The following is a 20,956-nucleotide window of genomic DNA, read 5'->3' as shown; positions in this document are numbered from 1 at the left end:
TGGCTCATGTCTGAGTAATTCTTACATTCTCACTGTCTCTATCTCTCTTTGTTTTTCCTTCTTGAATATGGCAACATTTCTTTCTCTCCTTTTCTCTCCTACACATGTGTTTGTCTATTCATTCATAATTTTCTGTCTATCTCTGTGCTCTATGCAATCATTTGTTCCCTACTACAGTTAACAACAAAATTATTCATACCCCTGGGAAATTTTTAGTTTTGAGCAGATTTCTTACAAGTAAAGAATGGAGTGACAGTGATTGGGTGTTATATCTCAACATTTCTATTGTTATGCAAATGAGGTGAAACTGGAATTCATGTCAATTTATAGAGGACGAATAAGAGTAAAAAGTTAACACCCAATCACCATCACTCCATCCTTCACTTGTAAGAAATCTGCTCAGAACTAATAATTTCTCAGGGGTATGAATAATTTTGTTGTTAACTGTATCTATCTATCTAGCTTTCTTTCTATGTACCTGTCTATCTATATGTCTGCCCTTTTCTGATTTAGTATATCTCTTTCCCTTGTTTTACCACTTTCTGACATTTCTGTTACTTTTTTCCTTCATTTGCAGTCTTTCCACTTATATATTCATCTGTTTCTTATCTATCTCTCCATCTATCTATATTTGTCTTTCTCTCTGTCTCTTAACTGTTTTCTCACTTTTCTGATTTATTTCCATTCTTCCCAGCTATTTTCAGTCACTCTGTATTGTTGTTCTTCTATCTCTCTTCTATCCTGTCTCCTGCTATCTTATCTCTGTCACTCCGTTTATTATACCTGTTCTCCTTTCACCTACTCGTATTCCTCCCCAGTAACATTCTCTCCCATCCTCCTCTTTCTCTCTCGTTCTGTCTGTCCGTTATCTTTCCCCACTTCAGTATCATAATTTGTCCGTCTGTCACTCGTGTTCTTCCTTGTCTGGCAGGCAGATTAAGCCTTTATGAGTTGGGTGTTTATTTAAGACTGCTAATTATAGGGATGATAGATGTTTGTTTGCTGAGGATATGCAGGCAATGACCAACATATGCCACAGCTAGGGGTGACTGACCTGCAGTAGTGTTCCATAGTACTCTTTTTGGCGTGGAGACGCGAGGAGTGTTAACCGTGACGGTGTAACTTTGTGCAGACGGGGTGCAGGGTGTAGGGATAAACTGATTAGGGTCGATAGCAGATGTCATTCTCCAGGCAACATGAATAACGACATTTTGAGTGGGCTCCCCTTCGTCAGACATTTGTCGCCCACAAAATTAAAAGAAAAAAAAGGAGTGAAACATTCGCAAGACACTAATGGACTTTACATTAGTTGGGCCACAGGGATTGATGATGGTGTTCCTCTCACGACACCATTATTTACATGATATGCAATGACACGCTCCAGAATCACGGTGTAAATGTCAGAGTTAGCACTAACAAAAAGAGACAACCAAACCTGTTTTGCCACGTGCCTGTGTCTCACGTTTTGTGGAGAACATAAGCTGATTTTTCCATCACTGCGAGAGAGTACAGTATTTGCTTTTTTTTTTGGGGGGGGGTCTCTTTTTCATGGAAGAACAAGAGATGTTTCAGGGATTTCATCTGTGTTAAAGGACTAGGGATGTAAACAGCGAGTTCAGCATGTTAAATGGTCATATGCAAACGAAGTGATTGTCATTGGAGAAGTGATGTTTTGCCTTCACTTTCAGCAATTGGCTTATTGTGCGTGGTCTTTGCACATATTAAACATGCTATATTTATGTACATGCCCGGGTCAGCTCTTTGCAAACAGTCATGACCCAAGTTTCAACATTTTTTACAAGTGAAAATGATGAATCAAAAAGAAGAGACCCTGCCGTGATCACGACCCAAATTTTGAAAATGTTTTTCCAATGATAGCGTACCTAATGTGGCAGCTACAGTCATCATAAGTTGCAGTAATCACTAGCATATGAGACCCGTACAGATCTCTAAGGATGGTGAGAAATTATTTTAGTATTCGCCATGCACCACTGCTCACTTGATTTATTCAGTACGACGCATGTCTCGATTCTCTTCTCTCCAGGGGTGTGTACATCGCCTCCGTCATCTACAATGAGGACAAGGTTTTGGTGACGACGGAAGATTATCTCCCCATCGTCGAGGTGGACGAGAACTTCCCCAGCAACATTCAGCAGGACTTCCTCTGGTTCATGAAGGTGGGTTGGAGTGTGAATTATAGTAGGCATTATTATGAGAATACATGTAGATGTGACTGAAACAATGAAATACACCATAATAATTATGCCTCCTGTAGTGTGTTATAGTTCCATCTATTCTGTAAGGAAATTAGAATGTTGTCACACTTCTTAATGAAACCTTTCCAATGATTTCGTCAAAAATTTGTACTTCCAGAGGAATATGTATGATATAAAAAGTACTAATTTTGAAAGAGTAGGCAATCTTTCCTCCAGTGTGACATTAAGCTCCTACAAGGTGAATTTGAACAACATCTGTGAAATTGTTCTATTTGTGATGTAAATGTCGTGTGCAGACTGAACATACTTTTTTTAGTGGCCAAACCTGCCAAGAATACTTCATAAGCATGTAAAACCGATCACTAAAAAACTTGTATATGGCAGTTTTTGTGTGCATTGCGTTGCATCAGAATTTAATGTTGAAAGCTGATGGTTATAAAACAAAACGATCCCAAAGAGACTCTGAATTCCATTAGTACTGATGGCATTTTTACCATTGTCTTCTCCTCCTATTCAACAGGTGGCCCAGACGTGGGAGGACGTTGACCTCCTGCGCAACGACCTGACCCAGTCCACGGCCTCCTCCCCGGTCGTCCTCTTCCGCAGCCGCCTCCTGCAGGCCGCTGCCCAGCTGCAAAGCATCCTGGGAATGCAGGACCTGGGCAAGCTCTACTACGAGCCCGTGAGGGACAGCCAGGGCATCCTCATCTTCACCCTCATCAATAGCGTCAAGGTAACTGGCCACACCCACTTCCACTCACTGACAACGCATGGTGCTCTTAATGCCAGCCGTAGAAAGGTCAATGGCCTCTGCTGGCTGCTCCATGTTCTCTCTTAGAATTCCATTTTCTTTCATTATCTCTTTGTGTTGTATCTCTCTTTGTGCAGTATCTCTCTCTTATATATATATATATATTTATGATATATCCATGTGATGATATCCTCTTAGCTATGTTGTTGTTTTTTGGTGAATCTTTTGCAGTTTAATGTGAGTTTGGAAAAAAATGAAATGAAATGAAATAAATGATTTAGTATGCAAAGAGGCACAGGTCAATGGAGTCATGCTTTCAATAACACCTTCATATATTAATTGATTCATTTTGAATGCTCTTGGTGTTCAAAACTTACTTTTATCCATAAAGAGCAGTGCAAATTGTGGGTCAAACTGTCTCCAAGAGGTGAGGGTTTGTTTTGTTTTCCATCTGGAGAATTGGAGCTGTGAAATATGCATTGTTCTCTCACTCGTTCCTCTGTAGGCAATTGTCATGGGGAGACTTGACTATTAAAGGAGGATTTGTCCTCCTGAGCCCCGTTTCCATAGCAACGAGTAGGTAGGGGTATTAAGTGATGATGTTCTTTTAATCATTCCCTTGTTCTTCTCTCGCAGGACCCAAGGACGATCCAGAGTGCGGCTCTGAAGTGGGTGAGCATGACGAGAGTGCAGAAGAGGAAGTCGATGAGCGTCGAATGTCCCGTGGCAGCTGATCTCCTCCTTACCTCATTACCGGTGAGTGGGACTGCACCAGGGACTCTAAGCTTGTCACCAGCGAAATAGTGTTCTGATGTTGTTGTTTGGTTTTGTTTTTTTCCCCACATGCATTGCTGATGATAGCAATGGTATTGCTTATACACTTCAATATGATGAGAAACGTACTGATGATGGTGTTAATAGTGGCAGTATTTACACATAGAGGAGAGATCTTTGGCAAAGAGTGGCGCATTATTGGTATGTGTTCATTCTCCAGATGAATGCAGTGATAAAGATGTCACAGTAATTGCTTTATTTTTAAAGTCATTTTGAAGACTCATAACATTTTTCCATCATGTCAGGTGCTAATGCCAAATGCCATTTTATCACCGTAGTCACTAGATTTGATCATGATGATGCTTAGGACAACCATATCCTATTCCCACATTTCAGCCATAGAGACATACTGGAATAAATTTGTAATCAGGTGACAGAGGCATCAGGAGCAAACATGATGAAAGCTGTTTGAAAGAAAGAGAAAATACCATAGTCGCCAATTATAAATCTTGAAATGGCCTACACCCTGACTATTCTCCCATTCTTGAATTCACCTTTGACCTTTGCAGGAGAAGATCCTGCACCACCAGGTGTGCAACACCCCCCTCTCCCGGGGTCTCTACGTGGGCTACCTCAAGCTGCGCAGCTCGGTGGACAACATCCGGGTGCAGGTGCCGGAGAAGCACCCCAGCATGCTGCCCCACATCAAGGTGCGCGACAACCACAACGTCTCGCAGGAGGAGTGGGACTGGCTGCACAGTCTGGACAAGTGCGAGGTACGGAAGCGGTAGACTAGGCTGCCAAGCTCCTGTTTTGTTTGTTTTGGTTTTTGTTTTGCTTTGTTTTGTTTTTCTGGTTTCCTTCCTTCACTTGTTTCTGATTTGTACAGATTTCTTTTTTAGATAATGTTGTTTTGTGCCAGAAAGATTTTGGATGGATGATGATAAAGTTCACTGAACAAAACATCATATGCAAAATATGAGTGAATGTTGAAGCATGCGGACAGGTTTTAATATAAGGTATTTCACTCCTTTTTCTCAATTTGCTCAGGGTCCTTGTGTCTTGCTGAATATCAGTGAATTTGTTAAAGTTGAAAGTTTTCTACTCCTACCTCAAAATCTGACCAAGATAATGCTAGTTGCATATTGAACAGAGGGGTTTATAACAGACTTTTGGGAGAGTAGCATCAATTGCTAAATGTTCCTCCCTGCCACTGTAATTAGCAGTGTAGGAAAAATGTTGTAGCAGCTGACGAGAATCATAGCATGACATCACATAGACGAGTCTTCATCCCTATCATTCTCTTTTCGCTCTCCACCTTGCTCCACAGATTGCCTTCATTTTGCTGCTCCCGCCGTTGGGAAGCGTGTGCATAGGACCGGGGACACATCCGATGACTGGATCATCAGCCGAGATTTCACCTCCATCTCAGTGCCCATCTTTGAAATGAGTAAGTCACCTGACATGCCCTTTAGAAAAAGGTCACCTGATGCTGTGTAAACAGAATCACATGATTCTGTGGTATGTGAAAAATTTGTTGCAGGATGAATCCAAATATAAAAAATGACCTTATGCTTACATTAAAAAAATGAATTTTCATGAAATGGAGAGATATTCTTCTCATAAATGTAGTCAAGTATGATCTTAGAATTCCAGGCAGCGAAATAGAAGTGGTAGTTCCAAGTATACAAGTGGATTTGCTGTGACACATGTCCGTTTTCAGGAAAGAGGTTCTCAACAAAAACATCAATATCACCAGGAATTTGCTCCTGTTCAGAAAAGTACTTGGAAGCAAGCGTAGTGCAGATAATACTAGCACTGATAACTTGAAGAATCAAACAACACATAAATTGAAAATGTTGAACTCCTGTCAGACCTGACAGGAATGAGATATCCCAATCTTCCAATTACCTAATGGCATGCATGTTTTTGTTCTCCCCCCCCCCCCCACCCCCGCACTGAACAGTTCACATGAGCACATACCACGGGACTTCATCCGACGCTATGCCCGCCTGTCGTCCATCATGGAGACGGAGGCACTCATCACCCAGCAGCAGCTCCGCGAGGCCTTCTCCAACGACGAGCTCAACGAGGCCAAGCAGAGGCAGACTCAAGTGGAGGAATTCCAGAAGGTGAGAGCGCCCTCGTAATTCACTGCATCATGATTATGATGATGATGACAGTCTCAAGAGTGGCAGTGGGGTGCCTCAAAGCCGGGCAAGGAGTAATCTCAAAACCATGCAAACGACCCTCTCTCTGCATATTTTGTCTATGATGAGCTGGAAAAAAAAAGCTTGTATTGGTAGCTTTTTTTGGCAACCTTTCTTAATGCTAAATACTAGAGAGCATGCCTGAGCTTATTAAAATCAATGACCACTAATATAGTACCTGCTGCTATAAGGGATAAAAACCAACACTTGCTGTTGGTCGAAAGCTTGATAGTCTAGTGGATCTATTCATTAATCAGGAGATCTTGGTTCAAGTCCATTCCGAGTATGTATGCACATGATTTTCTATCAAGGCTACTACTGAAACACTGAATAAATGGTGCTGATATATAAGTCAGTTGCAATAGGCCCAGCAAGTTTGATTTTGTATTTTTCTCCTTTTTTTTTTCATTTTTTTGTGTGTGGTCTTCTGCCATAAATTCCTGTCATTGGATATAATGTGGGGTCTAGTGGATAAGACTAAGCTAGAAAAAAGAAAGAAAGAAAAGTGTTCAATTGAACTCTAGAGGGCAGGCTAACACTTTACTAAATTGTGGTGCATCATACTTGTCATTCCGACCTCCCAGTCACTGGACATGATGTGGAGAGGGATGCGATGGATCATGGACATCCTCCAGTACGCCAGGGACAAGCAGATCAAAGGGGGCGTGCCCCTCTCGGTGCTCTATGCTCCTCCCCCTTCGCCAGTGACGCTTCCGAGGACATTCTTGCCACACTGGGGCAGTGTATGAAAGGTGGGTGATACTATTTCTGCATATAGGGAGAGAAGTTAGAAGTTCATGAAAGTACATGTATATGTCATGATGGGAATTCAGCAGTCTCTCGTTATTAAGAACACTGATATTACAAAAGTACCGTTTTAGCATAGTATTTCCCTCTCCCCAGAGTTTCTGTGTTTACCATTGTTTGTCAAACCCTGATACAGCAAAATTTCAGTATAACAAAGTGCTTTCACTGGTCCCACTGAATTTGTTATTGCCAGAATCCATTGTAGTAGTAGTAGTAGTAGTAGTAGTGGTAGCAGTGATCATAATTGGTGATGCAATTGTTAATTGTGCTCTGTTTTGTGCTCTTGCTTTTTATCCTCAGATTCACAGAACCACACGTTGCTGCCACCCCCTCCCTGTAGTAGCAGCATCGGTTGCCAGACGTTGCCCCTCAACGTGGAGACTGTGGCAGACAGCACCCTCAAGTCTGGCATCCTCAGAGTGTTCCCCGCCTACAATTCCGGTCTTGCCAAGGAACGAGTGTCAAGGTAAAAGCAGGATGAAGTGATTGTCATCCTCGTCAAAGATTTTGTTCAAATAGGCCATATCTTTGAGAGTCTAGGGACTTATTGTTTGCAGTTGAAATGCACAATGCCAACACAGATATCATATAGTAATATCAGGAGTTGCAGTCGTAGTATTAGTGGAATTGGTATTGTAGTGTAGTGGCAGTGGTAGTACTAGTAGTAATAGTAGTAGTAGTGGTAGTAGTAGTAGTAGTAGTAGTGGTGGTGGTCATTATAACAGTAGAACTAGTTGTAGTAGTAGTAGTAATCGCAGCAGAAGTAGTAGGATTGAATAAGGATCAATGCTTAGTCTGGTCATAAATGTCCAAACTTTCTCACCTGCTTATCACAATTGATGATAATCATCATGATTGGTTATTTGCCGAAATCAATGCAGCCAGTCTAATATTTTCTTGTCTTCTCAATCCACAGCTCCATGTGACGTCGAGGACGACGTGCGAGGAGATCGTCAGCCTCGTCGTCCAGCAGCTGAACAAGGCCATGGAGAGCAGCGGGGTGGAGACGCCCGCCTTCTCACCGGAGGACAGCGCCCAGTTCTGCCTGGTGGCCATCATCGCCGCCAAGGAGTACACGCTGCAGGACCACTTCTGCCCCCTACAGCTCCAAAACCCCTGGACCAAAGGCCAGCTTTTCGTCCGCCCCAAGGATTCGGAGAGGGCGATCCTGAACGTTGGACCCTCGACGGAGGTATGATGCCGGGATTGCCCCCAATCCATCTCTCTTTCAAAGAAAAAACACATCCACTTTGAACAGCTCTCTCTGCCTGTAGCTGTAAGTGTGTGCATCCTCAAGAATCATCAGTGCAATGGAGATCAGGAGGATGAGGATCGGAGGAGGGGAGGGGAAAAGGCGCGCGGGGGCAGAAAGATTGTACATTGGTTCCAGTTCTGCCAAGCCCTTTGGAGTCCTGAAATGCTGTCAGGTGATGCAGACGAAGACTGATTCCCCCCGGTATTGGAGTGTGTCTACGAGTCAATCTCACCAGCTGACTTGCGTGGAATTCCTCTGTGTCATTTCTGCACAAATTGAGAGGGACTGCTGGCTACAGCAAGGTGCCTTGTGGTACAAAGTGGTGTTTTTTTTCCTGGAAATGGGGATTTTTGCACCTTTTCTTGCTCTCTCTGACCAGAAGGGGTCGCAGACTGGACAGAACACTTCCTCAATGGCGCAAGCAATAAGAAATTATCAAGCGGTTACACTGCTATGCAACAGAGGAATGGTGCTCTTTGCTGACAAGGGCAGAGAGATAACTGATGGAGAGGCCAGTACAGTGACTGCGGCCATACCACGGGATTGCATCGCTGGAGAATGGTTGCTCATCTTGGGACTAGGCAGGGGAGAGCTATGTCCCCTTCAACACCAAAGAATTTCTGACAAACAGAACGTTTCTCTGCCGTGGGCAGAAATTGACAACTAAAAATCATTCCCTCTTTTTCACCAGTGACTGAGGTTTAACAGTCAAGACAGGTTGTCACTTAATATTCGGGAACCAGATATTCAAATGTCAAGGTTATGGTGGTGTCTGGTAAATCTCTTGCCATGTGTATAATTTTCAGACATATATTATGCCTTTAAGATAGTTTGTACCCCATATTACCTGATGTACTATGAATTAGATTGCCATGGCCTCCATACATTACTGGGGTTATTTTTAGGACTTTATCTTATAATAATACTTTTCTTTCCTGGCAGTATAATACAATGAGGCTCCTTTAGCCTAGTTACTTTTGTTTTAAATCTTATATCCATTGTTGTACTGATTTTGACAACCTGTTTTCACTCTCTCTTTTTTAATGCCAATTTAATCAAAAATTCTTATAATTTGTGAAATAAATCTCTGGCAGTGTTTTTTTTTATTTACAGCCATATTCACATTTACTGCAAACATTTATCTTGTGACATAATGTATATCGACTTTTGTCAACCTAGGCCCTTTACAGAGAAAATCACTTTGGCTGATGTATTCATGTGGTTTGTTAAGCATTCCAGAGGTATTTTCTTTCTGTGAGTAATATGAGCAGATAGAAAAAGAAAAAAAACACAATTTCATGGAAGACTAGGACATTCAGTTGATTTCTAGTCGTATTGGAAGGTTGCATTTTTCAGCTGAGTTTTAGGTGACATGGAAACTATGAACACTGAAGAGGCTAGAATGGATAACAGAGCTTGGTCGTTATTTTCATTTGATGTGTTAGATGATGTAATGTGCAATAAATCGTAGCCATAATGAAGAAAATCGAATGCACCACGAGTCATTCAGTATCTTTTAAGCGGGCGGGAACAAAAATGACCTGCAACATTTATCCACTGCGTATTGTTGCAGAAGCCTCAGTATGCATTCATTGCACAAACTATGTTATTAAAAATAAGGAAGAGGGAAATCCATTGATCAGTTCCTTCTGATTTCATGACTGTTTTGTCTCAACCAAATTGTTTTCCATTGTTCCACACTTGTATTTGATCCAAGCTGAGAACTAGAAAAGTGACCTTACGTGTACAGTGTACAGCAGAAATAGAAGCCAGAGAAAGCTATCTAGAACATTCAACGGCTTTGCTATCAGGAAGCGACGTCGTATGATAACGTTTGTGTGCTATGCAATGATTGAAAAGTTCTGAAGAGGTAAGGAATAGTAAAAAATAACAGAAGTATTTTGCAACTGTCATCTGATTCATTGGCAGGTCGTGGTTAATAGACTTCTCTCGGCAGTCTTAGATGATTTGAAGGAAGAAAAAAAATCTGTGGTGAAATATTCCAGTGTGAACGTGTTCTAAGAAAAGCGTGTGTATGTTATGATTGATATGCCGTTGCACATTTCTTTGACCAAGAGAAACCAGACGTTTCTTGGAATTAAAGCGTTTTGAGTCAGTGTGCCATTTTAAGAAGAGAGGGCTCCCAAGTGACCATGGGGAGCATGCCATATGGGTTTGGAGTGTCATCAATACATGTGCCGAAAGCTGCACGCCAATTGCCAAGCAGTTTGTTTTATTTTGTGTTATTTTTGTTGTTGTTTTTTTTGCCAGCATGCCAAGTAACTGTAGTTCTAGAGGAAGCTCAAGATATTGCATTACTTTTAATACTGTGACGAATATGATCCCACTTTAACCTTGTTAATGAATAATACAGGTTCACAAAGCTCCCAAACTGATAATGGGATGTATTTTAATCATAAAAATATGTTACAATTTTATTACAAGTATGATAATCCATTCAGTTTTATCCAGTGATTTTACAAATTGTAGGGTATGATAATGCATTTTACTTACGGCGCAAGAAATTATGTCGTATATCATAGAGTTTTACCTGGAAATATACTTTAGTCCAAAAACTTACTGGAAGAGCAGTATTTGTGGCAGTGGTAATATGAAAGTTTTTTTTTTTAGCGAATAGCTCAAACTTGTTCTCAAGTGTCATTTAACTTCAAATTCTTGTCGATTGTTATTCTGTGCCAAAGTCAGATGTTTCATGTTGTGTTTGTAGAGTTGAATTGGACCCTTTAAAATTAAGTACTGTTGTGACCCGATGTCAACAGTAATATCAGCTTTATTTTGCCTTGAGTCTGAAAAAAAAAGTGATCGTTCAAGATACCTTATTATCATGTCTCACTTAACTACCACCATCTGATACTTAAATTTTACTAACTGAAACAAAAAGGATAAATAATCGCTTTTGTTAGCAATTTCATTTGATCTGATCGACAGGAATGCCATGTATAAAGGATTGTTCGCTTTGACACTTTATAAGGATAATCTACCTCATTTCATTGCAGGATGGTGGATGTGAGTGATGAACAGTGGTCATTCTCTTAAATCTTTTCTTTAATTTTTCAGTCTGCCTTGTTGTTGTTTTTTGTTTGTTTTGTTTATTCAGCTGCAAAGCTTAGTACATGGGAGCTCAAATGGTTTTAAAAAAAAAGGAATCTGCATTACAACTTACAAGATTTAAATTTTGCAAACTAGCCGACAAGAAAGTGTTTGTTTGCTTCTGTCATTATTTACTGGCAAGATCTACAAATTGTGATACGTGGTTGCTTGTCGTGAGGTAATGTAAGGAGCAGCATGTTATACTGATTTGCTACCTTTACACTCTGCGATTTATTTTGAAAAAAAAAATACAACAACAGGAGAAATAAGGTCACCACAATTGTTAATGTCACTGTCAATTTGCAGTAGATGTTTCATCCCAAACCCATCATAAAGAGTTTACTATAAAAGGTTCAATAGCTGATATCTAGCTTATGTAAATTTAACAAGGTGCAAAGCCTCAAAAAAACAAAAAACAAATATGGTAATACTGTGAAAAGGAGAATGTTTTCCCACTTAGCAGCAGGTAGTTTGTTGTTGTTTTTTCAGCATATTTACCAACCATCTAAGACTTTTTGAACGAGACTCACACCCGTACCGTCACCTCCAAATAATCCACAAGTCTTTTTCGTCAGATTTTGAGCAATCTGGCAGTATTGTAAAGCAAACAGGAATAAACATTTAAATACTTCTGCATTCTGTATATCAATCAGCCATTGAAGGTGCCATCATGGTGGCTGTGTGTGCAAGTGATTCTATAATGAATACTCTCTTAGGTTCTTCTTGTAGTTACAGGGTGATATTCATACAATTTAGATCTTACCTTACCTCTTGTCCTGCGTCTTGGCTGGAAATACTTCAACAACCAGAACTTTTTAAGTAGATTCTTACCTGCTCAGTGTGGCATTATGTGCAATGAATGCAGTCAATATTCAAAATACCTTCTTTTTGCAATATATGTATTTATTCCTTTGTTTCCACTACACTACTGTCTTTATGCACGAGCAGAAAGGTGTGGTCATGTGTAATCATAGTATATCCTCTATGTTCTTTCATCAATCAACGTGTAAAGTGGCTGAAATGTTTCCCCCCACTCCGTGTAACGACGTTCTGCAATTGTAGCATCTCCCACTTGAAACCAAGTGATAATAGCACTCTATGATATGAAGAAAGTGTAGATAAGCAAAGAGAAGAGACGTAGAAATTATTTTTTTTTTCATTATGTCCTCTCTGGCGTGCACCAACACCCTCGTTCAGCTAGGAGATGGTCAAATGGCAAGAGACCAAAGTTATCGTGTTCTCTGATGTATCTATCTCAGTGTGTGAAACAGTGAACATCCTACCTACTACCCTACCATGGTTGCCAGCTTTGTATGTGTGTCTGTATATGTGTGTATGTGTGTGTTTGTGTGTATGTGTGTACGTGTCGTGTCAGAAATATGTCAGGTTGTGACAGACCTGTAGTTCTCATTCAAGGTCTTACGTTATTTGCTCATCTTCAATTGGAGTGCTCAGAAAACTAGACACCACACAGATGTGATAAATTATACCAATAGCCAAGACTGCCAATGCTTGTGTTTTTTCTCTCATTTTTTATGAATTATTGGAATTTAGATCGTGTACATAATCCCTCTTCACAGATCAGAAGAACGTTTTCCTGGATTGTACATATCATGCAGTACAACTATTATCTGGTGTGCATGGACAACATTGTAAATACTGAGGAAGATTTACTATTTATAATATCACATTGGAATAAATCACATACAATTGAAAATGAATTAATGGCCATCGTGTCGCTGTCTTTCCTTGTGGTCTCTCACTGAGGCAAAATAGCAACTGTGTGTGATTCCTGGTGTATGACAGACAGACAGACAGACAGATAGACAGAGATGATTGATGTGATGTGTTTGTTTTATTTTTTTTATTTTTTTTTATTAATTGTTATGGTGTTATTGGTTTTTTGTTTTTGGTGTGTGTGTCTGTGTGTGTGTGTGTGTTTTGGTTTTGTGTCGTTTTGGGGTTTTTTATGGGGCATTAGTTAATTTTCAGGCTGGAGAAAACGAGTTTTACACCAGTGGAGACACGTAGGAGAATCAAAATGAATAAGTAAGTTGTAGTGATTAATGAACACAGGCTAGTTCATCAATATATCAAAAATTGAATGAAATTACACTTGCACGAAGACAGAGGCAATGACATTACAATGAACTGCTCTAGGCCAGTTGGAAAATGTCCATTTTGTTGAGATACATTATCATAACATGATTCCAATCACCTGTGCAGTATCATGACATTGTCTTTGATATGAAAAAGAAATGATACACAAACACAATTATTGAATTTCATGTGGGCCAGCAGCTTGCGTCAGGAGAAATGCAATTTATAGGGCCTACTGGAATTTAAGAAAGAGAGAAGAGTCAAACAAACGAACAGTGAAGATATATGATACCAGATGAAAGAGTAAGGCAGAGCAGGCGCAGTGTTTTCAAAAGTGTGGGGGCCCACTTCCGGGTTTCATGAGCTAGCAAGCAAAAAAAAATAGAAAAGAAAAAAAGCTCATCTCTTCTCCCCGTCCACTTCCGGGTTTCTTCAGCTGACAAGCAAAAAAAAAAAAAAAAAAAAAAAAAAAAAGGTCCTCAGCTCATCTCTACCCGTCCATCTTCGGGTTTCTTCAGCTGACAAGCAAAAAAAAAAAACATAACCTTACCGCCGCCATACTTCAAGATCCCTATCTATTTCTATTTTAGTGCCACTTACGTACTTCCGGGTTAAAACAAGTGTGGGGGCCCAAAGTGATGACACCTTATGTATTCCTTTGTATGGTGCACAAAAAGTGTGGGGGCCCGAGCCCCCACGGCCCTCACGGCTGCGCCGGACATGTAAGGTATAACATTTTATAATATACAAAAAATAATAATAAATGCATATTACAGAGGGCATCAGCAAGAATTATCGACCCAATAATAACTTTGGAACAGTCTGATAAATGTGTGACAAAGCCGAGTGTGTTTTGGACTGTTCCAAACTTATAGGCCCGAATTCACGAAGGTGGTACAAATGAAACCATGGTTTAAACCATGGACAAAAACCATGGAGCGCCAAGTGTCGCATGGAATATTTCCGTTATGAAATTGGTCATTTTGTCATTGAAATGACCGTTTCGTTAACGAAATTATCATTTCGTGGGCGAAATGTTCACTTCGTTGCAAAATGTTGTCATTTTGTTACAAAATAATTATTTCATCAACGAAATGACTGATTTTGTAACAAAATATTCCATGCGACACTTGGCGCTCCATGGTTTTTGTCCATGGTTTAACCCTAATCAGACTGGGCTTTTTTGGCTATGCTATATCGGGGGGGGGGGGGGGGGGGGGGGGGGGGGGGAGCGGATTCCGCCCCCCTCCCCTTCAGATCTCGCCTATGGAACGCGTGATCGCGCCGAAAATCGGCACACGCGACGCCCGCGACGTATACTATCAAAATGTATGGTTGCTTTCTCCGAAAAATTTTTCTTATATTTTATATTAATTAATTATTGTAATTTATGCATAAAATCAGTTTTGGGCTCTAAATCACTTATTAATGCTCTAATTAAGCTAATTTCTTTTTTAAAATGTTTCTTGTATCATTCTCCTGAGACATACGATAAAAAAAAATCTGTATCGAAATTAATTTCTTATGTATTTGATTGTTTTTTGAATTTCTTATGTATTTCTCTGTTTTTCGACCTTTTGTTTTTGTTTGTTTTTTGGCCAAAATTTGTCACAGACATTTTTCGAAGCTTTTTTATGCTAAAATAAATTAATTTCGTCCATTCTAAGTCAAGATATGAATTTTTATGTGAATTAATTGAAAAAACACAATTTGCATTGGATTTGTACACAAAATCACGTTTTGGAGCAATTTTTGGGTTGACAAATTTTTTTCGAACGGGCGTCGCGTCAAAACGGTACGCGCGGGCGCTACAATTTTGGTCTCAAAAGTTGCGCGATACTTGAAAGAAAAAAGTCATGAAACATCGCGGCGGGAGCTTATCGCGCTGCGAAGGTATTGCGCGAAACGTCGGGGGGGGGGGGGGGGGCGGATTCCACCCCCCCCCCCCCCCCCCCCCAGCCTGATTAGGGTTAAACCATGGTTTCATTTGTACCACCTTCGTGAATTCGGGCCATAGAGAGAGAGAGGATGATTCTTACTAACGCCCGACTAAATTAGTGCGGGTTTTTTTTTTTCCTTGTTTTTTTTTTTCTTTTTCTTTTTTCTTTTCTTTTTTTTTATCCTTGTCATTTCATAATGCAACTTAATTATATCCTTGCATTGTGCTGTACAGAAATTCCCAGGCCGGCCACCAACAGCACCTCCAAGCCGTATACAGTGCAATATAATACAGACTATGCAGCCTAGCGCAGACGATCGTTACCCTGGAAATTAACAGGTAGCGAGAAAGCTCGACAAATAATTTCAGCCGAAAGTTAAAATTCTGCCCGCATATCATCCGTATTCAACACTTCGTGGTCCAATCTTCTATGGTGGACATGTAAAGGCATTTGTAGATGACGGCAAACCGCTGAATGAACAAAGTCACGTATTTGAGCAGTGATAGCAAGCTTTAGATCTGCGACGCGAACGCTACGACGACGCAGCCTCCTGGGTTGGACAATTATTGAAACAGCTGTCTCGCGCATGTGCAGAACACCATTGTTTGCCTGATTAGCGTTGTCTTTGTAGCGTTTGCGCCGCAGATTTAAAGTTCGCTACTTTTTATGAGCGGTCGTTACGAGCGTCACAAGTACCAGTCATTAGAGAAAAAAAAAAATCAAACAAACAAACTTATATCGGCCGCGTATGTTACGCAAAAATATCGTTAAAAGATATCAAATAGGTAATCGTTTGATTAGGATTCACGTCAACATTTTATATTTAGTCATATTTTTACGAAACAATGTCATCGTAACCCTTCAACATCTTATGCCGATAGCGCGCATCCTATTCATGACGTCAGCTCTACCAGACAATGGGAACGCGCGCACCTGCCATTGGCTTCTATGGAAATGATCCGTCATTATGGTTCATGTGTTATATGCGCTAGAGCAGCGTGTTTTCACTGTATGTGAAGTAAACAAATGGGTGTAAATACACATACACAAAAAGAATGGAAACTCGTATTTCTGAAGCAAATAAAACAGTATCTGACGGAATAATCGAACATGGGAAACAATAAGAAATTAAACAGAAAAACGAGGGAATAGCTGCCTATGGCATCGCTCATTCATCCCGCATCTCCGCGTAAAGTCCGGAGTTTTACTGGCTGCAGCACGACTCGGCACCACAATGTCAGGCAGCGCATTGAAAACTCCAAAGGGATACCGCAAGTACAGGAAGCCGACCCGGCTAGCCGCCCGGATGTGGAGGTGGAGGAGGAGGGGGAGGGGGATCGTGAAGTACTCTACAAAAAGGCGTGCGTGTATCTGCGAAGTCGGCCTAAGCGTGTCATGTTCAGCGTTAACCATAAACTTTACCAGACGGGCAACCTAGAAGACGACCTGAAGCGACTGAAGAACGACAGGTATAAGGGCGTGGCTCCCCCAGCCTCGCTGGTGTGGGGGGAGAGGTTCGACATGGATGATCTCCAGTCCAGCAAGACTCTCAACGAAGGTATGGTCGAATTTTCACAACATGAGTATAAATCATACATGTTCTCATAGCCTACCTAGGGCGGATCCAGGAATTCCGTGAAGAGGAGGCGCCTTTGCAAAATTAAAGGGGGGCGCACGCATCCCCCCCCCCCCCGCATTTTTCCCTTTTATTTCTTTTGTTTTAACCAAAAATAAAGAGGGGGCGCGCGGTGCGCCCCCTCTGGATCCGCCATTGCAGTGTACCTGTACTGCATATCCGGGAGGTGTGTGTGTGTGTGTGGGGGGGGGGGGGGGGGGTCGCTTTTAGACCATAATGTGCTACTCACCCGTGTCAAGACACATGTGAAATGGATCCTAACTGGCGTATTTTGTAATGATACCAAGTACAATACCCTAAATGGCCTTTTGAATAAATGCTTTTTTACTCGTCTAGTTGGAAAATAACGAAAATTTTGACTTTCCTGAAATAATTATAATAATGGATTCAGTTAAAAATTTATCAGAATCAATCGCATTCGATCAATCATTGTCACTTTGAATTTGACTTTATTTACATCCTCGTGTTAGGAAACAATAATAACTGACATCAACACTTGCGTTAATATTATAACACGAATACAGGGTGGGGCTTTTCTAACTCCTGTATGGATATCTACAGAGAAAAAAAACACAAACAAAATAGACAAAAGCAGCTTAGAATATATTAAGCCCTATAAGTTAGGAATCATTCTATATAGGGTGCGTCGCCATTTTTTTAAAATGATATTCTCATGTGAGGCTAGCGAACAGTGATTCGACGGAAAAACTCAAGGGGGCGTCAGGTGTTAGATCCAGAGGAGGTTACGTAACAATTCGTACTTGTACTTCCAATATAATATAATATCTATAATAAATCAAAAGTCCATAAATTCTAAAACACGTAATATTACTCACGCATCTTGTTTTTTGCATATCTTTTCCCGATCTTAGAGAATTTTTGGCCGTTCGTACACTCAGTGGCCTGGCGTAAATTCAGCTCAATACGAGTGACAGAGGGCGCCCTACTCGACAGCCTGCTCTTCGCCTATTACTCACTGCTGACGGAACGGAATTTTTACTCGTCTAGTTGGAAAATAACGAAAAATTTGACTTTCCTGAAATAATTATAATAATGGATTCAGTTAAAAATTTATCAGAATCAATCGCATTCGATCAATCATTGTCACTTTGAATTTGACTTTATTTACATCCTCGTGTTAGGAAACAATAATAACTGACATCAACACTTGCGTTAATATTATAACACGAATACAGGGTGGGGCTTTTCTAACTCCTGTATGGATATCTACAGAGAAAAAAAAAACACAAACAAAATAGACAAAAGCAGCTTAGAATATATTAAGCCCTATAAGTTAGGAATCATTCTATTTAGGGTGCGTCGCCATTTTTTTAAAATGATATTCTCATGTGAGGCTAGCGAACAGTGATTCGACGGAAAAACTCAAGGGGACGTCAGGTGTTAGATCCAGAGGAGGTTACGTAACAATTCGTACTTGTACTTCCAATATAATATAATATCTATAATAAATCAAAAGTCCATAAATTCTAAAACACGTAATATTACTCACGCATCTTGTTTTTTGCATATCTTTTCCCGATCTTAGAGAATTTTTGGCCGTTCGTACACTCAGTGGCCTGGCGTAAATTCAGCTCAATACGAGTGACAGAGGGCGCCCTACTCGACAGCCTGCTCTTCGCCTATTACTCACTGCTGACGGAACGGAAACTCTTCTCCTTCGTCACCGATGTCTACCGCCACAACGTTGCGACGACACATTCGTCAAATCACCCAAAGAACGCCAACGACAAGGTAACATGCTTCTCACCAACAAACAGACGAACAAAGACAAATTCACGATAATCGAAACAAGTCCCTACGTGCCCTGAAAATGCATGTAATCAGAAAATGTATTTCATTATCACATGATGTGTTAGTATAAAATACATTGGCTCCCAGTAAATCACGGCTTATCATTGCAATTTAACTTTCAATTTAATATATCATAATGAATATTATTTGATTTGCTCTATTGTCGGCTTCTGTCGTCTACTTAGCGCCTTAATACATGCTATCGTCCAAAGGCTATCGCAAAGCTTTTTGTAAACTCGTATGAATAGACAAGTATAAACTCTAGATGACCGAATCTGCTTGGTTGAAAATCAAGTCTCTTTGATTTGTCCTACTGATTTCCAAGAAACAACATCCAACATGATTGATCTCTACAAGGACAGCTTGTCTTCTCTCTTGATGAATCAAGCTTCTGCAGAGTTAAAGTTAGATTACGTCTACCTGAATCATGTACTTTCTCCCACTAGGATGGAGCTGAAACGGTGAAGATAACATTCACGTACTACGCGGCGAGTCTGCAGGAGTTGAGTGACGTCATCTATCGCCACCATGGGTCTAGAGTAGGCATCGACACACTAGCTGAGAAGAACGAGAGCTACCTCAAATTGACGGGCGAGTCGCCCGACACCATGCTCGACTTCGGCTGGACCCCGGACCAGCGACAGACAGCACTAGGCGACTCGAGCAGGATGACGCGCGCGACACCAGCCACGCCCGTGAACCCGCCAAACTCGCCAACACCGTCGCTGGTACCAACTCACACGATGCTAAAGCGACGGAAAGAGCTTTCGTTGCAGGGTAGCCCGCGAAATGTCGCCCCAAAGTACCCTTCCAGCTACTACAGCCTCCCGCTGGTTCTACGCAACCGCTTCACACTCGGTATAAAGTCGTATGATGATGACGAAATGACCGTGGAAGGAAAGTGCCTCCAACGTCAGCGAGCCAACACGCAATGCATGCCCTGCAGCACCGTCTATTTCACGCGGGACTCGTCGAAATCCTCAGGCTACAAATCGTCACTGCAGGTGGTTCGCGCGTCGCTTGGAACGCGGTCCCAACCGCTGTGTCTCCCGTCCATTACACCCACGGCACGAAAAGACGAGTTGATGTCCGCGCTCGATAAGCGCGGTGATAGCCCGTCTCCATTGCGCAGCTGTCTCGCTAGCCCTAACATTGGCAACGCTTACCCTAACCACCGCAATCACGCTACCAAAGAGAAGGACAAACGTCCGCAAGACGCGGAAAAAACGGATTTACAGCGAGGCGATTCAAAGCGGCAACTCACGTTTTCGCCTAACCTGGAGTACATCAATGTCGTGCAGCGGGTCACACCCTGTTTATCCCAGCCCAGATCCACTGCAGGCAACGCAAAGTTTGACACCAAGAAGCTTTTCATTAACTGGAGCTTGGAGAAAGTGCGCCAGGTGCGTCGTCGACGGAAGAAGAACAAGCGCAAGCAAAAAGAGCCCACTCCAAAGGAGATTATGCGAAAACTTGATATGCAGGGGACTGACAAGGACTACGTCCTTGGCAAGTTTCTAGCGGACCAGCCAACTTGTAGCTCCACCAACACCACCACTACTGGCTCTAGGGCTTCCCAATCCGTCTGTCCGCTGCATGGTATCAAGAGCGCCCAGTGCGAGCAGTGCCTGCAGTTGGTGACGCGCGCGACCAGCCCTCTCCCTTTCGTCACCAAGCACAGCGAGGTTCGCCGACTCCGATTCGCTGACGTGGTGGAGGACACGCCCTCCCCCTCTCAGGAAGCCACGCCCAAATTCCCAGCGGGGTTCGCCGACACCGTGTCGAGCTTTAGGAACCAGTGCCAGATGAGCACGAGAGAATTCATCATCAGAAAGGAGCAGATAACCACGTCTGGAGGATACCAGACGATCACCAGCATCACCATCAATAAGATTCCCGCCGGTGGGTTCATGAAGTGGCAGTACAAAACGGACGAATACACGCTGGAAAAATAGTAGCTATCCTGCTGACTGGTTTGAATACTGATAACATCATCAAACATAACAATAAGACGGCGAATCTGGGATCTTATGACACTTTCGTCACATTTCCTTAAATGGACTTGGTTGATATTTACTGTTTATAGGTCTCATTTGCCTGGTTTGTTTCAGCGAAAATTCGATAAGGTGAACTTGGTAATAACCCATGTAGATTCACATCGCCATTTCTGTTATTAGATCTTCCAGTATCTGCATTTTCACCAAAAAGTTATAAGCGGATGTTGATACAGTCAAACCTGTCTATAGCGGCCACCCAAGGGATACGGAAAAAGTGGCCGTTATAGACAGGTGGCCGCTATAGACAGGTAATCCAACTTTGTGTGCATTGCCTACATGTACATGTA

At 41.7% G+C, this 20,956-nt stretch overlaps 1 protein-coding gene and 1 pseudogene across 1 annotated transcript; both read left to right on the top strand.

Annotated features, from left to right (window-relative positions):
* Window positions 1-2,044: 2,044 nt before the first annotated feature.
* On the top strand, window positions 2,045-8,946 carry LOC139713914 (ankyrin-repeat and fibronectin type III domain-containing 1-like; annotated as a pseudogene).
* Window positions 8,947-16,322: 7,376 nt separating this feature from the next.
* Window positions 16,323-20,567, top strand: LOC139713913 (uncharacterized). The gene is made up of 3 exons (XM_071625634.1): window positions 16,323-16,722; window positions 18,347-18,540; window positions 19,059-20,567. The coding sequence occupies exons 1-3, from the start codon at window positions 16,323-16,325 to the stop codon at window positions 20,565-20,567; spliced, it is 2,103 nt and encodes a 700-aa protein (XP_071481735.1).
* Window positions 20,568-20,956: the final 389 nt, after the last annotated feature.

This window comes from Diadema antillarum, unplaced genomic scaffold (genome assembly GCF_040938485.1).
Source record: "Diadema antillarum isolate AM-2024a unplaced genomic scaffold, OU_Dant_1.0 seq00002095_RagTag, whole genome shotgun sequence".
NCBI lineage: Eukaryota > Metazoa > Echinodermata > Echinoidea > Diadematoida > Diadematidae > Diadema > Diadema antillarum.
The sequence above is the reverse complement of the archived record's forward strand: the minus strand, read 5'-3'. Positions and strand labels throughout refer to the sequence as shown.

What these genes read in the sequence shown, in the direction of transcription:
- LOC139713913 (XM_071625634.1), top strand. Translation starts at nt 16,323, where the DNA reads ATGGCATCGCTCATTCATCCCGCATCTCCGCGTAAAGTCCGGAGTTTT. An exon ending in CAGCAAGACTCTCAACGAAG is followed by an intron (nt 16,723 to 18,346) that starts GTATGGTCGAAT and finishes TCCCGATCTTAG; the next exon opens with AGAATTTTTGGCCGTTCGTA. An exon ending in CGTCAAATCACCCAAAGAAC is followed by an intron (nt 18,541 to 19,058) that starts GCCAACGACAAG and finishes TTCTCCCACTAG; the next exon opens with GATGGAGCTGAAACGGTGAA.